Source organism: Acinonyx jubatus, chromosome C2 (assembly GCF_027475565.1).
Source record: "Acinonyx jubatus isolate Ajub_Pintada_27869175 chromosome C2, VMU_Ajub_asm_v1.0, whole genome shotgun sequence".
NCBI lineage: Eukaryota > Metazoa > Chordata > Mammalia > Carnivora > Felidae > Acinonyx > Acinonyx jubatus.
The window spans coordinates 81,546,845-81,566,784 of NC_069384.1; the positions used below are offsets into that span (position 1 = coordinate 81,546,845).

Consider the following 19,940-nt stretch of genomic DNA (forward strand, 5'->3'; position numbering starts at 1 on the left):
AAGGGACTAGAAGTCCCAGGGACTCCTGATGCCTGGCTAGGAGGTAGTAGGCATTTGTTCAATGTTGGTGGAAAGGCTGAGCCAGCTGACCTGGATTCTGGCTCAGGGCCAGTCACTTCCCAGCTGTGCCATGTTGAGCACAACGTCTAACCTCCCCAAGCCTCAGTTTCCCTGTCTGGAAAATGGATATGCATGGCAACTGTTTAGGCCCCTAGACAGAAGGCCCTGGGCAGGAGAGAGCAAGGCCGGGAGTTCACTCACTGGTACAGGCACTGTCTGCAGAGTCCGAATCTGCACGGTAGAAGTTATTGTGGCACGTGCAGATGCTGGCAGCTGGCGAGGTGGTGCGGCTGTTGGGGGGGCAGGGGAGGCAGGGCCCCTCTCCCTGCTTTGCCTTGTAACTCCCAGGGGGACAGGCTGCGCGGGAGAAGAGGAGGGACATGCTCTTCAGATCCGTGAGAATCTGGCCCTCCCCCAGCACAGGACTTGGCCCCTCTACCTCCTAGACTGTGGGGGCCACACTGGGATTGCCTCACTCCAGTGCAGCTACAAAAGGCCCTTTTGCCCTGTGGAAACCCCACGTCAGCGGATTCCTCCCCGCCCCGGCCCCCCACCCCTACCCTGGGGCCTCATGGGCGAAGACGTCAGGCCGATCACCTGGGCAGCCTGGGCTTGTCGAGGCAGGGAAGAGAGAGAGAAGGAAGAGGAGGGGTGGGGAAGAGACCACTGGCAAGCCGGCAGCACCCTACTCTGCCAGGATGCTCCCGCCCCTCCTTGAAGCTGGAGGAAAATCACTCCTAGGATCCTCGTGGCCAACCCAGAACAGCCCCGCTCACAGGACCAGTCTCTCTCCCCACCCACCAGGAGCCAGACAGCAGCTCCTTTCTGCCTTGGGCACGGGTGGGGGCCGAAGAGGAGTAAGAATAGAAGACGGCAGGCAGGAAGGCTGGGGTCACCGGGAGTTCAGAGGCCCCAAAGCATCCACAAAGGGCATCCCTGGCCCCAAAGTGAGCCCAGGGATGGGTGCCTGAACATCCCTTCGACTCTGCTTCCTCTCCTGCCATCTGTGTTTGGGCCCCTGGACCTGGGCTGTGGGATTCCGCATATCTATGACAGCCATATAATTTATTATTCAAATTGGAATATTTGGGGAGTGAAAAGGGCCGCTAGTAATAATCATGTTATAAGGAGCATGAGCCAGGCCTGCCCCGGACACTCAAAAGCATGTGGCCACTCTATCCCTATATGACTACCTCTGGGGAGGTCATCTAGAATATGGAATGCCCAGAGTTGGGGCTATGCCCTTCTCTGGGGTTTAATCTCCCCTCACTAAGGTGATATTCCACCCAAGCTCTTTTGAGCCAGTGGGGGAGGGGGCAGATGCCAGGCCAGGCTGGTTGCTATGGGAACCAGCATATATTTCCTGTCAGGGACCTGCAGAGTGTTAGCCCCTCTTCAGGCTGTCAGGCTCATCACCCCCACCCCCTTTCTCCACTTAGGAAGAGGAAGTCTGGGGCAGGTTCCCATAGAGAAGTGGAGAGGGGCCGGGCAAGGCACTATTCACCTTGCCATGACAACACCCAACACTGGGTTTTCCAGCCAGGCTGGGCCGCCGGCCCCCTCATACCTAGGGCTGTGCTAAGAGCCAGCTCCCACGCCCGGAGCTATAGGCTGCAAGCACCAGGGCAGAGGGGTTAGAAGACAAAGCCCTTGGCATCTTGTCCTGCATGGTAGAGCATGGACGAGGCTGTGGCCCCAGCTCCCACATTCCCAGCTATGATGCCTTGAGTACAATTGTTCTCTGAGCCTCAGTTTCCATATTAGCAAAATAGGGGAGATAACTGGAATCTACCTTACAGGACTGTGATGACACTCAAATGAGAACCCTTCATGAATGGGTTTTATAGCTGGAAGTCTAGGACACTGTAAGGTCTTAAGAGTCTTGGCAAGCCACCACAGACAAGTCTCCTAACCTCCTCCTGTATGAAATAAGGACAAGAGAATCCCTGTCGCCCATGCATCCCAGGGCTCCTGAGAGCCAAGGCTGACACTTACATGGCACTTGTGCCAGGTGCTGTTCCAAGAGCTTCGCATGCATTGACTTGCTTAAGCCCACTACAAGTCTATAAAGCAATCATCATTATTGTCCCCATCTGGCACATGAAGAAACCAAGGTTCAAAGAGTTAAGTAACTTGCTCAAGGTCTCACAGGTGCTAACTGACAGAGTGAGGACTCAGACTTCAGGGACCGGGCCCCTGACCGCTATGCTATCTATACTGCCTCTCAAGGAAATGAGACCTCAAGGTAAAAGGGACAAGTATGAGGTACCCACAGCCCTTGTCCCCACAGCTCTGGGGATCATCTAGTACTTCCAGGGTGAAGTGTCTACTTGGGGCCAAACAAAGCAGGTATCTCTGCTGGCTTCCTGACTCTCTGACCAGCTGCCTCCTTATCAAGGATTCTCCATGTTTCTCCACCTCTGTCTTGAGTTCTATTCTTTCTCTTATTATTCTGGTATGTCTCCTCATTTTTGCTCATCTCCCCCCTTGCACCACATGCTATGCACCTGATACCCCTCTTCCCTTTCTTCCATCCGCCTCAGACCTGAAGCCAGACCTCCTTGACTGGCAGGTAGGAAGTAGCAGGTAGGAGGCAGTACGTGGCTTTGGCCCAAGTCCTCCCCTCCTCCCCCAGGCCAGTCCCCACTCACGGCGGCACTGGGACTCCTTGGCAGCTGGCTCATGGCCGGTGGCACAGGTGCAGGCTCCCACAGGCACCATCCATTCCCCATCGCCATTGCAGTAGAGCTTGAGTGGCACTGACACCTCCACGGCATTAGCGATGCAGGTGCCAGGGGCGATGACCAGAGAAGTGGGCTCGGCCCCCGTGAGTGTCTCAGGAAAAAGGGCAAAGCCTGCGGTGGTGGATGCACACTTCTTGTAGAAGGCACGCACAGAGATGAGCGACATGCAGGCACCTTGGTCCTGGAAGGCCAAGTAGAAACCGGCCTTGGAGAGCGGCCCAAAGCTTCGCACCTTGGTGTTGACACGGCCAGCATCAAGCCGCGAGAAGCTCTCATCGGGAGCAATGGTGTCCACCTTCACGTAGGGGTTCTCCATCCAGAAGGGGGAGGAAGCCGAGGCCACATCGCTGTCAGCCTCATAGTAGAAGAGGTTGAAGGTCTCTTTACAGGAGCCAGGGATGTTGGGGATGCTGTTGCAGTCACGCACGGTAAACTTGAGCTCCACGTAGACCCGCTGCACGTCTCGCCGCCAGATGAACCCCGTGCGGAGCCAGTTGTTCTGGCTTGACTCTCGCACGTTACAGACCTGGTACGTGCGGATGGGGTTCATGGCCTCATCGTAGCCACTCACCTCTTCCCACTGTGCACAGACCAAGTGAAAAAGACGGAATGAGCACCAACATTTGCCAGGTGCTTACCACATGCCCAGATCTGTATTCACTTCACAGAGATGCTTCTGTGGTGTAGTGGCTGAGCATGCAGACTACATGGGTTCCAATCCCAGTTCTTGTTGTGTGACTATGGGTTAAGTCACTTAACCTCCTTGTACCATCGTTTTCCCATCAGCAACATGGTGAGAATAAGGAATAAGTGAGTTTAAATGAATAAAGAACTTAGAACAGAGCGATTGGTAAGTACTACAGGAGTATTAGCTATAATATTTGTTATCTTTACGCCTCCGTTTCATTGTCTGTAAAATGAGGCTGGGATTGGATGTAAACGAGGTGGCGGGGAATCAAGTCAGTTTAACATATATAATGGATTTGTAACAATGTCCAATACAGGGCAATCACAATCACGTTTAACCTTCACACAACTCCATGAGAAGGTACATCTGTTGTCCTCACTCTCCAGAAGAGGAAGCCAAGACCCTCAAAGGGAGAGACTTGCCCAAGGTCACACAGTTTGGCCTGGTGAATGAGGGCCTGTGGTTCCATCCCACCCCAGCGTTTCAGAGCTTAGTGCAGTTGTGTTGTGTAGGCCACGTAGGGAGGTTTCTGTTTGTTCTTGAAGTTTATTTATTTTTGAGAGAGAGAGGGAGAGCACAAGCAGGGAGGGGCAGAGAGAGAGGGAGACACAGAATCTGAAGCAGGCGCCAGGCTCTGAGCTGTTGGCACAGAGCCTGACGCGGGGCTCGAACTCACGAACTGTGAGACCATGACCTGAGCCGAAGTCGGATGCTTAACCAACTGAGCCACCCAGGTGCCCCTAGGGAGGTTAATGAGGGTATTTTAGAAATGTCAGAACTACAGGAATTTAACAGTGAAGAAATGGAAGCCCAGAAAGGTAAACTGCCTTGCTAAAATCACAAAGCAAGTTAGAGATCTGGAACCAAGGTTTCTGGTCCCCAAGCCAGTGCCCTACCCAGGGACCCAGGAAGGAGGGAGATGGTTGGAGAAGACACACAAAGAGCAGTCATGCAGGGAAGGGATGGGGGTAGGCTAAAGGCAGGCTGAGGGGCGTGAAGAGAATGGGACAAAGGTGGTGTGTATGGGGAGGGGGACACACACAGGCAGGCTGAAGGCTGAGAGGGTGCGAAACACCCATAGGCAAAGAAGGAAGGTGACAGAAGCAGAGGATAGGAATGGCGAAGGAGGTGAACCTGATAGGCAGGGGCAGCCCTTCTCCGGCCCTGGTGAGGCGAGGGGAATGGCGGCTGGAGTAGGGAGTGGCCTAACTGGCAACCAACACTGAGGGGAGATGGTGGGGGAGGCTTACCCCACTTTCTGGATGAGATGTCCATGCCAATTCAGAAGTCACCCATTTTGTGTCCATGAGGGTCTCTGGGGAGCAACAGAAGAACAAAGGTCAGAGGCCACGCTCAGGATGGGGAAAAAGAGGCTGTCCAGGAAAGGCCAGGACACCAGAGAATGATTCTCAGCAGGCACCGCCCCATCCCACCCCCAAGTCCTCTCGGCTACCCTGCCCTGGAGAAGACCCTGCAGCCATCTCCAGAAATGTCACAGCCCCAAAGAAGTCAGGTCGGGTTGGCCAGCGGGAGGCAGGTGTCTGCTGCTGACCCCAGGCAAGAGCTGGGGCCAGTTCACACACCTACAGGGGCTGCTAATCTCCACACAAAGGGGCGGCAGGCCCTTTATCCTGGAACAAAGGACCTTATGCTTCAGACCCTGCTGCTCAGGCCTCCCCTGACTCCATTCCCAACACAAAGGCCCAGTGCCACACATGCCCAGGGGAAGGGGAGGGCAGTGACGGGAGCAGAGCCTGCTCCCACCCAACCTCCCACTCAATCTCCTCTAGGGGATGGGGCAGGAATGCTCTTTGAGGGTGGGGTGAGGGCCAGCAAGACCCAGACCAGCTCCCTGCAAGCTAGTTCAGTTCTTCCTACGATCCTCAGATAAATAAAGGGGCTGTGGGTGCACCTCTTTTACAGGTGAGAACGCTTGAGGCCCAGATAAAGTCTCTATGTGGCCTGAGGCAAAACTGCTAGGACTTGGGGTGAAATGTCACTCAAATGCAGGTCTGACTCCACAACTAACCCCTTAACCAGGGCACTCTGAGTGCAGTGTGAAGGGGAGAACAGGGAAAGGAGGAATAGAGAAAGCCGAGAAAGCTCCTATGTATCCTTTAAATCCCGCTCAAACTGTCACCTCCTCCAGGAAGCCTTCCCTGGACCCCCAAATCAAGGTTAGATGCCTTCCTCTGTGCATCCAGGACCAGGGGCTTTGTCACAGCACCGATCCTGTTCCAAGCTTCCACTTCTTATCTGTCTCCCCCTGCTCAGCCAAAGGGGGGGCCCATTTAGGTTTGCAACATAAACTCACTCCCCTAGGAATCGGGTTCTGGATTCTGGCTCTCTGAGAGGAAAGATGCCAACTCCTTCCTTCTAGCCTGGGAGACAGGGCAGCCAGCAATCCTCCCCTCTGCCCTGAGCTGGAGGGGGCAGGTCAGGGCTGCCCAGGAGGAGAAAGCCCCGAACCCCACAGGTTCCAGGCTTGCGGCCGGCACTGGTTTCCCGCAGTCTGGGTCTGAGCTGAGGATGGTGCGTGAGGCAGCTGTGGCCCCAGACCCTCATGTTAGACACAGGGGGAGTGAGGCTCCCTCATCTTCCACCAGAGGAGGCCGGTCCCTGGAGGGCCTGGCTGCAGGGTGAGCTCTCCCAGCCTCATCGTCGGTGGCCTGATGGGCCCTCTGGCAGACAGACAGACAGACACAGACATTTGGCAGGGGGGTAGGGGAGGGAAGGAGAGATGGGCAGAAGCAGAGGCCCAGAAACAGGCGGGGAGAGAGGCAGTGGAGCAGGGGCCTTGCTGGGGTGGATGGCGAGAGGCTCGGATCTGGATAGAGCCGGCTAGCTAGGACCAGACAGTGGGGTGGCCAGCTGAGGACAGTGAGGTGGAGAGACAGGGAGGCCCAAAGAGAGATAGAGAGGGAGGTTGCCAAGTGGCCTCTTCTCCAGACAGCAGCCCAGAGTATTCCTGTCCCTGGAGCCAGTGGAGCCAAGTGCGCCCCCTCCCCCCTCAGGCCAGCCAGCCAGCCAGCCAGTCCGCCTGCTTGTCTGCCCGCTGCCCGCCACCCGCCCGCCCTAGCAGGCAGGAGCTCCCACCGCTCCCTCGAGTTGCCTCCCTCCTCCCTCTCCCTCACTTCCTTCTGCTCAGCCTGTGCCAAACCCATCTGGAACTGTTTAAACCCAAATATTCAGCCCCCTCCCCCCTCCAGCCAGATTCCTCCACAGTTTAAAACAAGCCCTGTGCTGGCTCTGAGAGGAGGGAGGGGACGGTGGGGAGGGGGAGGGGTGGGGGGAGGGAGGGGTGGAGGGAGGCTCTTCATTTCTGTTTAATTTCTGGGGAGCGGGAGAGGGAGAGGGAGGGGGCGGGGATCAGCCCTTGGCCATCGCTCAGCCTTGGCCATCGCTCAATCTCGGCACATTTTTCCCATTAATGAGGAGAGGACTTGGATTTCGAGTCATGTGTGCCTGAGGAAGGGCTCCGGTCACCCTGGTGGGGAGGGGGCTTACTCTCTGGGGGAGGGGAGGGGCCTGCTCCCCTTCAGCAAGAGGGAGACCCTGAGGTGCCTGTGTCCCAGCCTCAGGAAGGGCATGGAGGAGGCCCCAGAATCCATCTGTCTGTGGCATTGGGAAGGACAGGCCCAACCCAACAGAGCCCACCTTTTCTCTGCTACGTGTGTGCCCTGCGTGCATGTGCATGTACACACGCTGAGGTAAAGGATACGAGATGCACGGGGTAAGGACAAAAGAGGACTGAGTGAGCAGTCGCCAAACTCCCCAGCTGGCGACCGCACCCCCATCCTCCTCTGCCCCCCATGTGGCTGCCGGAGGGAAACCAGAACACGGACAGGGCAGCCATTCTCGGATACGGGGCTCCATCAGGCTGGAAACCCCCACCAGCCCCTCAAAACCGAAAAGGGAAGGGGACAGCAGGCTTGGGGGCGTTCTGAGACTGGGGCTTCAATGCTCAGAAGTGAAGCCGCACCCCTTTCAGGTTTCCACAGGGCCACGGAGCACAGCCACGTGGCGGCAGCTGTGCGGCTCCTGCCTGTGCACAAATACACACACGCACGAACATTACCCAGTCGTCAGTGCCTGGGCTCATTCTCTGCCACTGGGGCCAAAGAATGGCAAGTCAACACATATGGTGGACACAAACACACAAAGCCACAGCCGCCCACAAACATACACGCCGCTTCATACACGGCCTCAGCCTTTTTCAGACACACAGATGCATATGGTGCAAATAGATTAGCCTTCCTTAGGCATTTGCACACAGTGAGTCTTTCCTACACACAGATCTGGCTTGCCTTAGGCAAAAACTCGCTCTTACAGTCTTCATATGTGCAGATTTCCAGAGACATATGCATATACGGAGGGCACGCACACCCAATAGTACATTCTCCTTACACACCCAACTGCACACGACTGCCGGCCACAAGTCACAGTCTTGAGTGTGGTCAAGTGCAACCACAAACACCAGACTCAGTGACATGCTCTTATGCAGTCACACACAACTAGCATCAGCTGCACACGCTGGTGCCCATTTGCACTGAAACAGGCCACAGGAGCCTGCAGACGCAGTACAAATATCAACACCTACCGTTTGTATAGAGCCTCAGAGGTGCATCCTCCATGCACGTGCAGCACACACACACATGCGCGCGCTCACACACTCACTCACACACACACACACACACACACACACACACACACACACACACACTGCAAGCATGTTCTTTCCATGAGAGGAGTCTTCAGGTGGGGTGGAGGTAGGGCTAGGAGAGAGGCAGTGTCTGCTAAGAAAGCGGAGGTGCTAGGCCAGTCTTGGCCAGAGGTGCAGGGAAGAAGCAAGCCCCAGACCTGTTTCCTGGGGCCCTGGCCCAGGCCGAAGCAGTCACTGGTCACGAGGCTGGGGGTGGGGCAGGGACATGAAGATGATTTTGGGTGTGGGTGGGTGTGGCCTCCCCAGGGACAGCCCCTGCCCAAGCAGCAGGCCATTTCCCTGCCAGTACAATGGCACTGACCCCAGCACTGAGCCCTTAGGGAGGGGGTGGCATCATGAAGAGACATAGCCCCAGGAGCTTCAGGCAATACTTCCACACACAAGTTGGGCACCCAGCAAGAGGAGAATATAATGGGCACCCAGACTATGTCTGAAGACCTCGTTGGGTGGCCCTGGTGCAGAGGCACCAGCTGGGAGCCTGCCACTGCCCTGGTGAAGGGCCAAGTATACACAGCTTTATGGAGCTGCCAGACCCCACAGCACCCCAGGTTCCAGGTCATACAGAGCACACTGCTCCGTGTCAGTGAGACCCGGGAAATAAAAAAAAACAAAAAAACAAAAAACCTCCAGAGACAAAAGCATAAAGCCCAAGCTCCAGATCAGGGACTTTGAGGTGACACAGAAGGTCACGCTTCTGGGCTGGGCCAGCACAGTGTGCAGGTGCAAGTGGACAGAGGAGTAGAGTCTGGACAAGAAGGTGCAAAGCCCTGGCTGCAAAGAGAGGGAGAAAACCCCATGCCAGCCCTGAGGTGGTCCCCCTTCTCCTTGCTGGGGTTCCCACCTCAGGCAACCAACCCAAGGGATCTGTCCGGTCTTCTTCCATCCTGTCCCTACCCTTTGTGTCAGTGTGTATATAAGCATGTACCAACCTGCACAATCAGGGTGGTCAGCCTGTGGAGGAAGGGGACTTGGGGGGCTCCTGCTATGGGACCTAGAAGAGCCTAACTCACCCCAGGGCCGCCTCTCCCTTCCCCGCTCATGGCCCCTTGGCCTTCAAATCTGGGATGCAGGGGAGGGGAACATCTCAAAACAGAGAACACATTTTGTTTTCCATTCTTCCCCTCAGATCGTGGGGACTTATAATTAAATAAACCTGAAAGGGAGAAGGGAGGAAAAAGCACAGAGCAAGGAGCCCAGATGCCTCAGTGTTCACCCATGCCCCCCGCCCCAGTCCCCGCCTTGCCAACCAGCCAGCCAGCCAGGATGGATGGACAGCTAGCCCTTCTGTGAGGCCTTTGAGCCCTTCCCTGGGATCCCAGCCACAGCAAGCCTGGCCAGGAGTCTGGGGGCAGGAGGTGATAGGAGATCCAGGGCCAGGGCAGCCCTTGGGGTAGGGGGCCTCTCTCACCCCATCAGGTGCCCAGCTGTACCCAGTCTCTTCTGTCCTGTCCCCCCCCCCCACCTCCCCAGCTACCCAATCCCGACAAACCAGTTTGACTCAGCACAACAGGCAGGGCTACAATTTTCAAACTATGCAGGCCTGGTGATTCAGCCTCTTCATGCTGTTTAATTAGTGTAAGGCCGGGTGGCGGAGGCCTTGCCCACGGCAGCTTAGGCTTTAGCTCCAAGCCGCTGAGGCCACAGAGACGGCGGTGGCAGCAGTTCTGGCTAAAGGGAAGGCAGTGACGAGCAAACTGGTTCCCCCAAATACCTGCCGCTGTCCTTCAGTGGCAGCTCTTAAGTGCCAGCTCATGACAAACAGGGATGGGGTGGGGGGCACCAGAGGCAACTCTACAAGTAAGAAACCACAGAAATGCCAGGACTGTTGACCCCTCTCAGCTGGCACCTTCTCAGGGACCACTGCTGCTGCCTCTGACGGAGGGAGGGGTTCACACACGGCCTCTTGCCACCCGGGGACCAGGCGCACTGCAGTGGCTACTCAGCTAACACAGCCTGGCTGGGAGGGGGGCTGTCCCATCCCCACCTCTCACATCTGGGAATGGTTTCTCTTTTCTCAAAAGGGTTGGCTCTCAGCAGACTTCTCCATCCTATCTGGGGTATTAAGTACCCTAAAGCTCAGACACCCTTCCTCCTCTCATGCCCGTTCTAGGTCTGCTCACCTTCCTGGTCTGTTCACCTTCCGGTTCTTAGTACTGAAGGGAGAATGATCTTGGCTCGGGGCACTGGGAAACATTACTCAAAAGGAGAGTGAGCAACAGGATGGCCCTGTTTCCCTATGACTGAGGGTAAATCTGAGGGCAATTTGTGTTGTGTTTAGGGGGGAGGTAAGCAATCAGAGGGCAAGGGGAGGGGTGTTTCTTTAACCACGGAGAGGGGGCAAGGACCCTGGTTCCATCCTCAGGTAAAACCGATGAGGTCCTTGGATGCAGTCCTGGTGGACCCCAAGTGTGTAGGGAGGCAGAACAACCAGGTGCCAGACAGTACGTAACCAATGGAGCCATGAGGACACAGCACCCACAGCTCAGGACACCGGGCCTAAATATAACTCAGAGAGCCAAAAGGCTCCCCCTAGGCCCTGGGCAAACCAAATCCTGGCAAAGCCAAATGGAAAGCTGGAGCAGAGGCTAGATACCCTGCCCATAAAGCTTAGGAGTAGGGAGGGACCCACCTAACCCTCCCCGCTGGCCATAGCCCAGGACCACCAAGTCTCCCCATCTCACCCTTCCAGCTCTAGACAGGGCTGGGTGGGACGCAGGGACGGCTGTCCCCTACCTAGCTCTCTTCCCATCCCATCCCATCCCTCCCAGAGCTGAAGAGAGATGGAGGTGGGGAGACAACTTTCTCCCCAGACCAACCTTCCTGCCCCCATCACTCCTTCCTCTAAACTCCCTCCAGCAGGTAAGGCACACACCAGTTTCATTTCTGCCCCTCCTCATGGAGCAGATCCTAGAATAATAATAGTTAATCCCCGAATAATAATGGCTGTGTGCTAAGCACCCCACAACACGTTATGGACTCAGTCCATACCCACTCCAGGGATAGTGGGTACTATCACTATCCCATGTCACAGTGAGGGAGGACAGAGGGGTGGGTAGGCACACCTCCGAGTGTGGGTCTGAGCCCTGAAGCATCTCTCTTTCTCTTTGAGTAGTCCCGCACACACACTGAAAACCCTAGGGTCTGAGGTATGGCGAAAGTGAGGGAACAGGTAAAAGCCACACACCAAGGCACTGCTACTTCCTAGGGGCACCCCACATTGGCCTGGCCTCCTAGCCACCACCCACCTAGCCAGGGAGTAGTCCCGGATCCCACTTCACAGCTGAGCGGGGAGGGGAACACGGCTGGGGCAGTGGCCGTGCTGCCCTCTCTTTCCTGTGCTGCTGCTGTTCATCAGTTCTCTGCCTCCTGGTCAGCCCCTCGGCTCTTTGGCTTGGAGGCCCAGATGCCAGCTCCCAGCCACGGCCTGCCTCTGAGGGTCTAGCTGATTGTGAGGGGTGAAAAGGGGGGAAAGGGGGAGGGAAAGAGGAACGGAGGAAGGACTGAGCCTCTTCAGGTAGCCTTTGCGCACCTGACCCAAACCACACCCCCTCCACCCCACTGTCAGCACAAGCACCCACCACACCTGACAACACGGGCCCTGCTCCTGGCACACACAGCCCCTAAGTGTGTGTGTCTGTGTCACCTCTCCTGGGCTAAGACACAGAGACACAGACCTGGGAACTCCAACAGGCTCCCTGGCTCACACCCTTGAGGCAATCAACAACAAAGCCCCACACCGGTTTCTCACGCCTGAGATCCTATCACACACATGTGGGCGCGACCTCACTGTGTCTGCTTGCATTTGCATGTGTCCACCCGTGTGAATCGGTCGGTCAGCACCAGTGGGCTCAGAGCTAAAAGGGGGTGGGGGCTCATAGGAACGTTTTTCCCCTAAAGAAAATCAGAAAGCACCAGAAGATGCCTTTCTTTCGGAACTGTGTTCTTTTTTCCTTCCAACCCTTACGGTTACTGTGAACATACGAACAGACCAACTTACACAGAATTCATATTTTTGTTCCTGTACTAAGAAAGTGACTAGATCTGTTGTTAAAGATACCAAAAATAAGTGCTCCAGTTTCCCCCAAATTTCTGTGGGTTCTTCCCTCCACACTAAGGAAGGTTTTTTTCTTCCCTCATTTAATGGCTCCAACATTTTTGGAAACTCTGTGTGTGTGTGCCTATCCTGTATGACCAGCGTCAGTGGCTCTGTGTTCCCAAGGCTTGTGTCAAGTGGCCTATGTGTGAGCTCTCCCACCAGGGCCAACAGCATCCTGTTCACCCAAATACAGTCAGCTGGAAGTTGGAGCTACCCCCTCAGCATCAGCACCGTCTGGATAGTTCACACAGTCTATTGAGAAACTCAGCCTTTTCCTACCGGCTAATGGGGCAAACCCCAGAACTTCAGGGGTTCAGTGGAGACCCAAGCACTCGGATGTCTTTCTAGAAGGCGGAGAAAGAGCTGCATAGCCGTGTGGATGGCCACTGCACACTGCACCTCGTGTGTAACTGGCGCTCCATAAACCATAAACAATAACAGGCCCCCGCCTCTCCACCCCCGCAGTCATCCCCTGACAAAGGGGTGTACGCACTCACACCTCTCGCTCAACTCCAACGGGTTCCGAAACAACGCCGCCCCCAACCTGGGAGTCCGCTTGGCCCCCACCCGCCACAACCCCGCGGCAGCCTCAGAGGCCCGGCCTCGCCTGGTGGGTCGCCCCCACTTCTTCGCCTCCCGCGGCCGCCGAGGGCCCCTCTTCTCTGCGGCGAGTGCGGAGTTCGCCCACAAGAGCTCGCAGCTGGGCCGTGACTTTCGGGGACGCTCCACCCCAGTCAAGCCGCCTGCGGTCCACAACTCGCCGACCGCGGGCCTCGGAGCCAGCTGGAGCCTCCAAGGCAGCTCCGGGGGCGTCCTCCCCACCCATCCTCCGGCCCCCGGAGCGGCGCGGGTTACGGAGCCTCCTCCGACGTGCGCCCAGCCCTCATCTGACCCACACCGTGGGTCCACTCTGGCCCAAGCGCGGGCGACCCCGGGCGCCGTAAGCCTTGGACGCACCCCCCGACGCCGCTCACCTTCCAGCGCCCGGCAGCCGGCGGGCAGCAGCAGCGGGAGCAGCAGCAGCGGAGGGAGCAGCGGCAGGAGCCCCGGCGGCGGCGGCGGCGGCGGGCGGGCTCGGGCCATGGCCGGGGAGGGCTCCAGGAGCCGAGCCGGGCCGCGCCGGGCCGCGCCGGCGGGGCTGGGGGCACCTGGGGGAGGGTCCGCTCCGCGGGCTCCGAGGAACGCTCGCGTACGGTCCCAGGAGGTCCGGGCAAGAAGAGGGTGCAATCCAGGCGGGCGGCTCCGGGACCGAGGCGGCGGCCCGAGCCCGTAGATGCTGGGGGATGCAGGCAGGTCGGCCCCGCGGCAATCTGGACGGACCGGTCCAGGAGGATCCCGGGCGCTGGAGAGCTCGGAGCCGGAGAACTCCGGGAGGCGGGCCGGGGCAGGAGGGCGCAAGTGGTGGTAGTTAGGGGGTACAGTTATCTGGCGGCCTGCCGCGGGCCCGCCTCGGATTCGGGGCACCGGGTGCGCTCACCGTCCGGGGTCCGAGCAGGGATCTTGCTGCGCCGCTCGCGTACTCACTTCTGCTGTCCCCAGCGCTGGCGCTGCCGCTCTGGTCGAGAGGGGCGGGACCGGCCGCATGCCTGTCAGCGCCGTGGCCCCACCCCTCGCCGCAGGCCGCCCACTCACAGACCGCCAGGCGGGCTGGTTCGGCCTCGAGAGCTCTCTGCTGGAGTTGAGTTGGCGGCGCCTCCATCAGGCCCACCCTCAGCGTCTCCGAGGCCTGGAGGGGGCGGAGCCAAGAAAAAGATGAATTAGATTGGGCGGAGCGATACTGTCAATCAGAGGGAAACCCCGCCTCCTATCTCCCATTGGCCATTAGTAACCGAACCTGAATCTAAAGAGGTGCCAGTCACATACAACGAGCTGAGGGCGCCCCCCTGTGGCCTGTACCTGCCCAGAGACGCCCCCACGTGGCTGTCTTCTCTCCAGGCACGTCCATATCCTAAACTGAGTTGAGGCACTATCAAGGGGACGCCCATCTGCAACACATCCTGCGACCAGGGTCTTCTGCTCATTTATTTATTTATTTATTCATTCATTCAGCAGGGTATTTCGTCGTCCTTTGAGCATAGACTCTATTACTGCTGCTGCTACAGCAACAGATTTTTCATTCTCTTGGAGTTAGTTTACTGATGGAGGCTGGCATGAAGTCATCACAACAGAGTATAACAGGTGTGATTATGGAGGAAGGACAGAGTTGCCACAGCACCTGTGAGGGGAATGGCTACGTCTGGCCCTGAGTAAATGACATTTCATCTGAAAGATGAAAAATGAGTAGTAGGTGAAAGATGTGTGTTTGGGGACAGGATGGGGGTGGGGTGGCTGTTTCAGACACAGGGAACACACTTTGCATGAGATCCCTGTGGCAAGAGAAACTGATATTCACTAAAGGAATCTGAAAGAAGTCCAGAATATCTTGAGTGTAGAGTTAGAGGCTGAGAGGAGCTGAAAGGAGGCTTAGAAGTAGGTGGGGGGGACCAAAAGAGTTGTTTTTAGACTCAAGGCCTTCCTGAGAGCTGGAGCTTGAAGCAGAGGCATTGCCATATCAGATTAGCAGGACTGCCCTGGAAAGAAGGGGAGGAGGCAAGGGTGGAAATAGGGAGATGGAGAGAGGACTGTGCAGTCGTCAGGTAGAAGCAGGTGGTGGCTTGGACTAGGGTGGAGGCTGTGGGGATGGAGAAAAGTGGGCAGGTCTTAGATGTTTTAGGAGGTAGAATTCATGAGATTTGTGACTGAGTGTTTGAGAGAGATGTGGTAGATGGAGAACCCCTGGGTTTCTGGATTGACAATGAACTTCTACCTCCTTTGCTTGACAAACATTTACAAAGTGCAATAAACACTCTGAAATAATAGCTTTTGTTTATTAAGCGGTAGATGTTATTATAACCTCATTTTACAAACAAAATTGACATGTAGAATGGCTTGGGGACTTGCCCCAAGTCATAGTGCGAATAAGTGACAGAGGTAGGATTTGAATCCAGGACTGTATAGCTTTTAGACTCACTCATTCCACTTCATCAGAGACCTAAAGATCACCTAGGTGCTTGTTAAAAACTCAGAATCTTGAGCTACCCATTCCACCTTGGACCTTGGGACTCAATCTCTGGGGTATAGGGCCCAGGAATCTGTATCTTAAATAAGCATTCCAGGTGCTTCTGATGCATGCTGAAGTCTGTGAATATCACCGTGTAGCCTCTCACTGTCCTAGTTGGAGAAACATCCCTTCATGGGCCCTCTGAGTCTTCCCCAGCTACACTAAGATTTCTGGGGGACAGAAAGTAAGGGATCACATACTAGGTGGCCTCAGAAACAAGATGGTCATACTTAATCCTTTGATCATGAAATACCTTAGTTTCAGTCCTGGAAGCTCCATTAGAGCAAATGAAGTCATGGATCTGGTACTTGAAGACATTCCTCTGAGGGAGGTCCATTCTCCCAGCCACAGACATGTGTGGATACATGGGGCTAAGACAGGGGATGCCATGAGACAGAGGCCCAGATTCCACCTCAGATCTGTTCTCAAGCCCTAGGAACTTCCCACAACATCATTCAAGGCTCTAGACCACAGAAGGGATCTTGGAGATCATCTTATACAACTGTTCCATTGTAGAGCTAGAAAGCTTGAGGCTTAGGGATAGGACTGCTTGCCCTACAGTCCCCCCTGCCCTGGGGTGCTGGTTGGCATTGGGAAGGGTAGTGTTTTGGCAGGTGGCCTGAGAGCAATACCTCTCCGCCAAAGGCCTGCTCGTTGTAAGGCAGATCTGTGAGGCCGGCACTCCTGTTTGCTCAGCATCTGTGCCAGGCTAGGCCTCGCCCTGGACAAACACAGCCTGCCGAGCGGCAGGCACCAAGCTCCTTTGTTCTTGGGTTGATAGCAGGGCTAGTAGGGCCCGTCCTCACCGGATGTTGGCACCATGGTTCCCACGGGAATGCTTCCTGATCAAGAGGCCGATAGACTGAAGGGCACCGAGGTACTGGCTACAACAGCCTGGGGCAGGAAGGTGACCACCTGCCAACAGAACGGATGTGAGAGAGGAGCAGGTGGAGGTGTGGGGACTGAACGCCAAGCCGGTTAAGGAAAGCTGGGACACCTTCATCTCTTTGGGAGCAGGTGGGCAGAAGGTCCAAACCATCTTTCCAGGCTGAGGAGGTACCAAAGAACCCAGGGAGCAGGCTCTGACACTTGATTTGGAATGAAGGGAAAATATCCAGACTGAGGTCAAGGTTCTTCTCACTGAGCCCACCATCCTTTGCCCATTTGAGACTTAACATGTAAGCAAGAGTTTGAGCTTTGGGATCAGAGAGACCTGAGTGCAAATTTTGGCATGGTCATTCACCAGCTGGGGTATTCACGATAAGAAGCTGAACCTTTCTGAGTCCTAGTACCCACAGGAATGAAGGTGGGGGGATGACCATACCTCCTTGTCTATTGTGATGCTCTGGCCCGAGGGCCAGGAGCACAGCAGGTGCCTGTTATATATATGGTCCCTATGACAATTAATACCCAGTGCCCAGAACCTCTCTGGAAATCCTGTCTGTTTGGGGACAACTAGAGGAATTGATTTGGGGCTTAATGCCCCCTGCACCTGTGACCAACTTCACATTGTCTTTTAAAAAGATAGTAAATATGTGTTCCTGGGCTTGTGGGCTGGAGATTGTTGCAAGAAAGTCAAAACTGGGAGAAGAGAGCTTGGAGGCAATGAAGGATGGCGGGGTTGATTTGATGAGTGCTTTTTGGGCTCCTGTCAAAGACCAGGGTGGAGGCAAGGAGACCAGCAAGGTGACCACAGGCAAGAGTTGATGATGACCGGGCTGGTTGTAGCTCAGTGATCTGAGCAGCAGCATGGGTGCTTATTTATAGGAAGAGAAGTAAAGACTTGAGGAGGAGCAGTTTGGGTGGGGAGGGGCTGGGGGATGAGGACTGAGGGTATCATTTTGGACTGGCTAAGTTTAGGCCTGTCAGACATCCAACTATGCACATGAAGCAGAGAGCTGGCTTCACGGCTCCCACCTCCTCCACTGACCATCTCCCTTGCCATCTATACAGCCTCAACTGTGGTATCTCTCTGTCCCCTGGAGGCTTGATCTCAGGGCTTTTGCACTGGCTCTTCCTTCTGCCTGGGTGCTCTATTTCTCTGCTTTCTCTCAGAATTAAGATCTCTGCTTAGATGTCACCTCCCTACCCAGTTTGCTTTCTTCCCTCCTCTCCTGCACCATCACTGTCTAGCCCATTGCACTATTTAATTTCCATATACTACTTAGCACTAATTGAGGTTACACTGTTTAGTCATTAGCTTACGTGCGTGTTATCTGTCTCCTTTCTAGACTGTAAGCTTCTTGAGAGCAGGGGCTTGCTTTATTTACCACTGAATCCCTGGCATAAGGCCAGTGCGCTGCATGAAGTGGTCCCTCAATGACAATTTACTGACCGAGTCAGTAAGTATGGCCAATATGTGGTGTTTATGCTGCCATTTTTTCCCCAGCCCATGGCAGGCCCTGCTTATTGATTCTGAACTCTTTCTTCAACGTGATGCAGACAGCCCTGGTCAACCCATCAGGTTTGGCACAGGACGTCAAACCTACCTGCCATCCCTGTGGTGAACAAAAGTCCCCTTCTAGCTACCTGTGTGACTTTGTGAGAGTCTTTTAAAGGTGAGTCTCGGACTTCAGCTTCCTCATGTGATGTCTCCTCCGAGATGTAGAGGAGTCTTTCCACCCCTCTTGGATGGGCGGGGCCTCCAGGCTGGAACCTGCTGCCACGTGCGGACAAGGCGCTCGGTTCCTGTCTTTCCCCTGAGTCACAACCGCTCCTGCGCCTTCCTCTCCCTCTGTTCGCGCCCCCGCCGCCATCCGGTTTTCTCACCAGCCCCAGAAGATGAGGCTACAAGGGACCTTTGATACCTGGCCCAACAAAACCTTCCTTTTCAGATGAGGAAACTGAGATCAGAGAAGGACAGTCACTGGAGCCAGAAATCCAACAAAGACTAGCTGTCCACACCCAGCGTTTGGGCAGCAGCCATCCCTTCCCCGGAACCCTGGCGGGGCCTGGGCACTTGCTGTCAGCACCTCCTCTCCATGATAGGGAGCCGGGGGCCCCACAGCTTCCTTGTACTCAGGCACATTCCCAAGCCCCAGGAGGCGCGCGCGGCCTGGCCTCCCTCCAGGCCCTGGCAGTTGGCGGGAGAAGGATGCCCTGTGGATTCCTGGCTCCTTCCCCCGCTTCCGAGCTGCTTGTTGGAAAGAGGTGAGAAGGGTGCAGGCCTCTTCCTTCACAGTTGCTTTTGGAAATTGCCTCAAGTTGTTTGGACCAGGGCGAGGCTCTAAGCTGTTGCAAAGCCAATTAATACCCTGTTGGCAGTTTCTCGCCTTCGTCCTTGTCCGATGCAACCTGGATCATCGCCTCCACTCTCTTGAAGCTATTCCACAGCCTCTCTGACAAGAGCTCCGTTCTGGCTTCCCTTGAGGAAAGGTGGAGGAAGAAATGGATGAGTATTGACTAAATCTCTCTGTGATCTTACGTGGAGGAGCTTTAAATGTCTCCCAGAGAGGGGACGCTTCGGTTGCCTTTGAGCCTGCCTGCACAAAGCCCTTGTTTGCAAACTGTCTTTTCTCATGGAGCAGCCGCACTTCCTTTTCTAGGAGCTATTTGGGGAAACTCTAATGTTTGAGGGAACAGAGAGCCAGCTCCTGCTCAGGAGGACAGTGAGGACCCAGAGGCATCCAAAAGTGCTAATTAAGGACCAATACCCATAGACATCTGGGGAAAGTTAAAAAAAAAAATGGAAAAGGCTTGGGCTTTCATGTTTAATGAGGAAGGAGGGAATATCAGGGACTAAGGGAAATTTCTGGGAGACAGATTTTGACTTGATATTGAACATTTCAGCTTTCAGCCCACTTATTGAACAGTTACTGTATGCTGTGGGGCACAGACATAAATGGGCGCCAGCCCACTCTGCCCAGGAGAGGGGTCACAGAAGCCTTCCCGAGGAGGCAGGCACCGAGCTGAGACCAGGCTGAGGCCCGGAGAATAAGAAAGATCAGCAAGGCTTCTTGGCCCTAGAAACACAATGGAAGCACCTGGCGAGCTTTTTGTTTTTTGTTTTTTGTTTTCTGTTTTTAAAGAAGGATGCCTACCCCCAGAAAGACTGGTTTGGGGCAGGACCTGAGCACTGATATCTTTGAAAAGCTCCCCAGGTGGGTCTAATGTTGGGGGCAGGTGGGGAGATCATGAAGTATGTGCTGGGGGACAGTCCAGGAGTCACTGGTGACACTGTCAGCAGTAACCACATTGCCCTGTTAGGGAGTCTGGAGCTCAGGTGAGGGAGATGGGAAGCCCCTGGTGGGTTTTAAGGTTCAAGCAGGGGGTTAAGTCAGTCCCATTTGCTTTTTAAAATTATGCCTTTTAGTCTAGCTTTCTCCCACTCCCTTCCCTTACACTCACCTGATGTAGAAAGGTCCCTACAGAGGCCCACTCAGGACCACCAGAATCAATGAGGCCTCTGTCTGGGGCTCTCCTTTCTCCTGCCAGGCCCGGCCTCGGTGCCCAGGCAGTGTGGGTCCTTTGTACCTGCCTCAGGTGGGGAAGGGTCATCAGGATGCCCAGCCCCTTTTCCTTGCTTGTCT

At 55.5% G+C, this 19,940-nt stretch overlaps 1 protein-coding gene across 1 annotated transcript in view; it reads right to left on the bottom strand.

Moving 5' to 3' along the window:
* Positions 1-13,865, bottom strand: part of EPHB3 (EPH receptor B3) — a 28,497-nt gene extending 14,632 nt beyond the window's left edge. Inside the window, exons 1-4 of the mRNA XM_027061278.2 lie at positions 13,286-13,865; positions 4,743-4,807; positions 2,712-3,384; positions 262-417 (exon numbers count right to left, since the gene is read on the bottom strand). Of these exons, the coding sequence (XP_026917079.2) occupies positions 262-417; positions 2,712-3,384; positions 4,743-4,807; positions 13,286-13,394 (1,003 nt within the window). The 5' untranslated portion in view covers positions 13,395-13,865. The remainder of the gene's footprint in view (positions 1-261; positions 418-2,711; positions 3,385-4,742; positions 4,808-13,285) is intronic.
* Between the last annotated feature and the right edge of the window lie 6,075 nt (positions 13,866-19,940).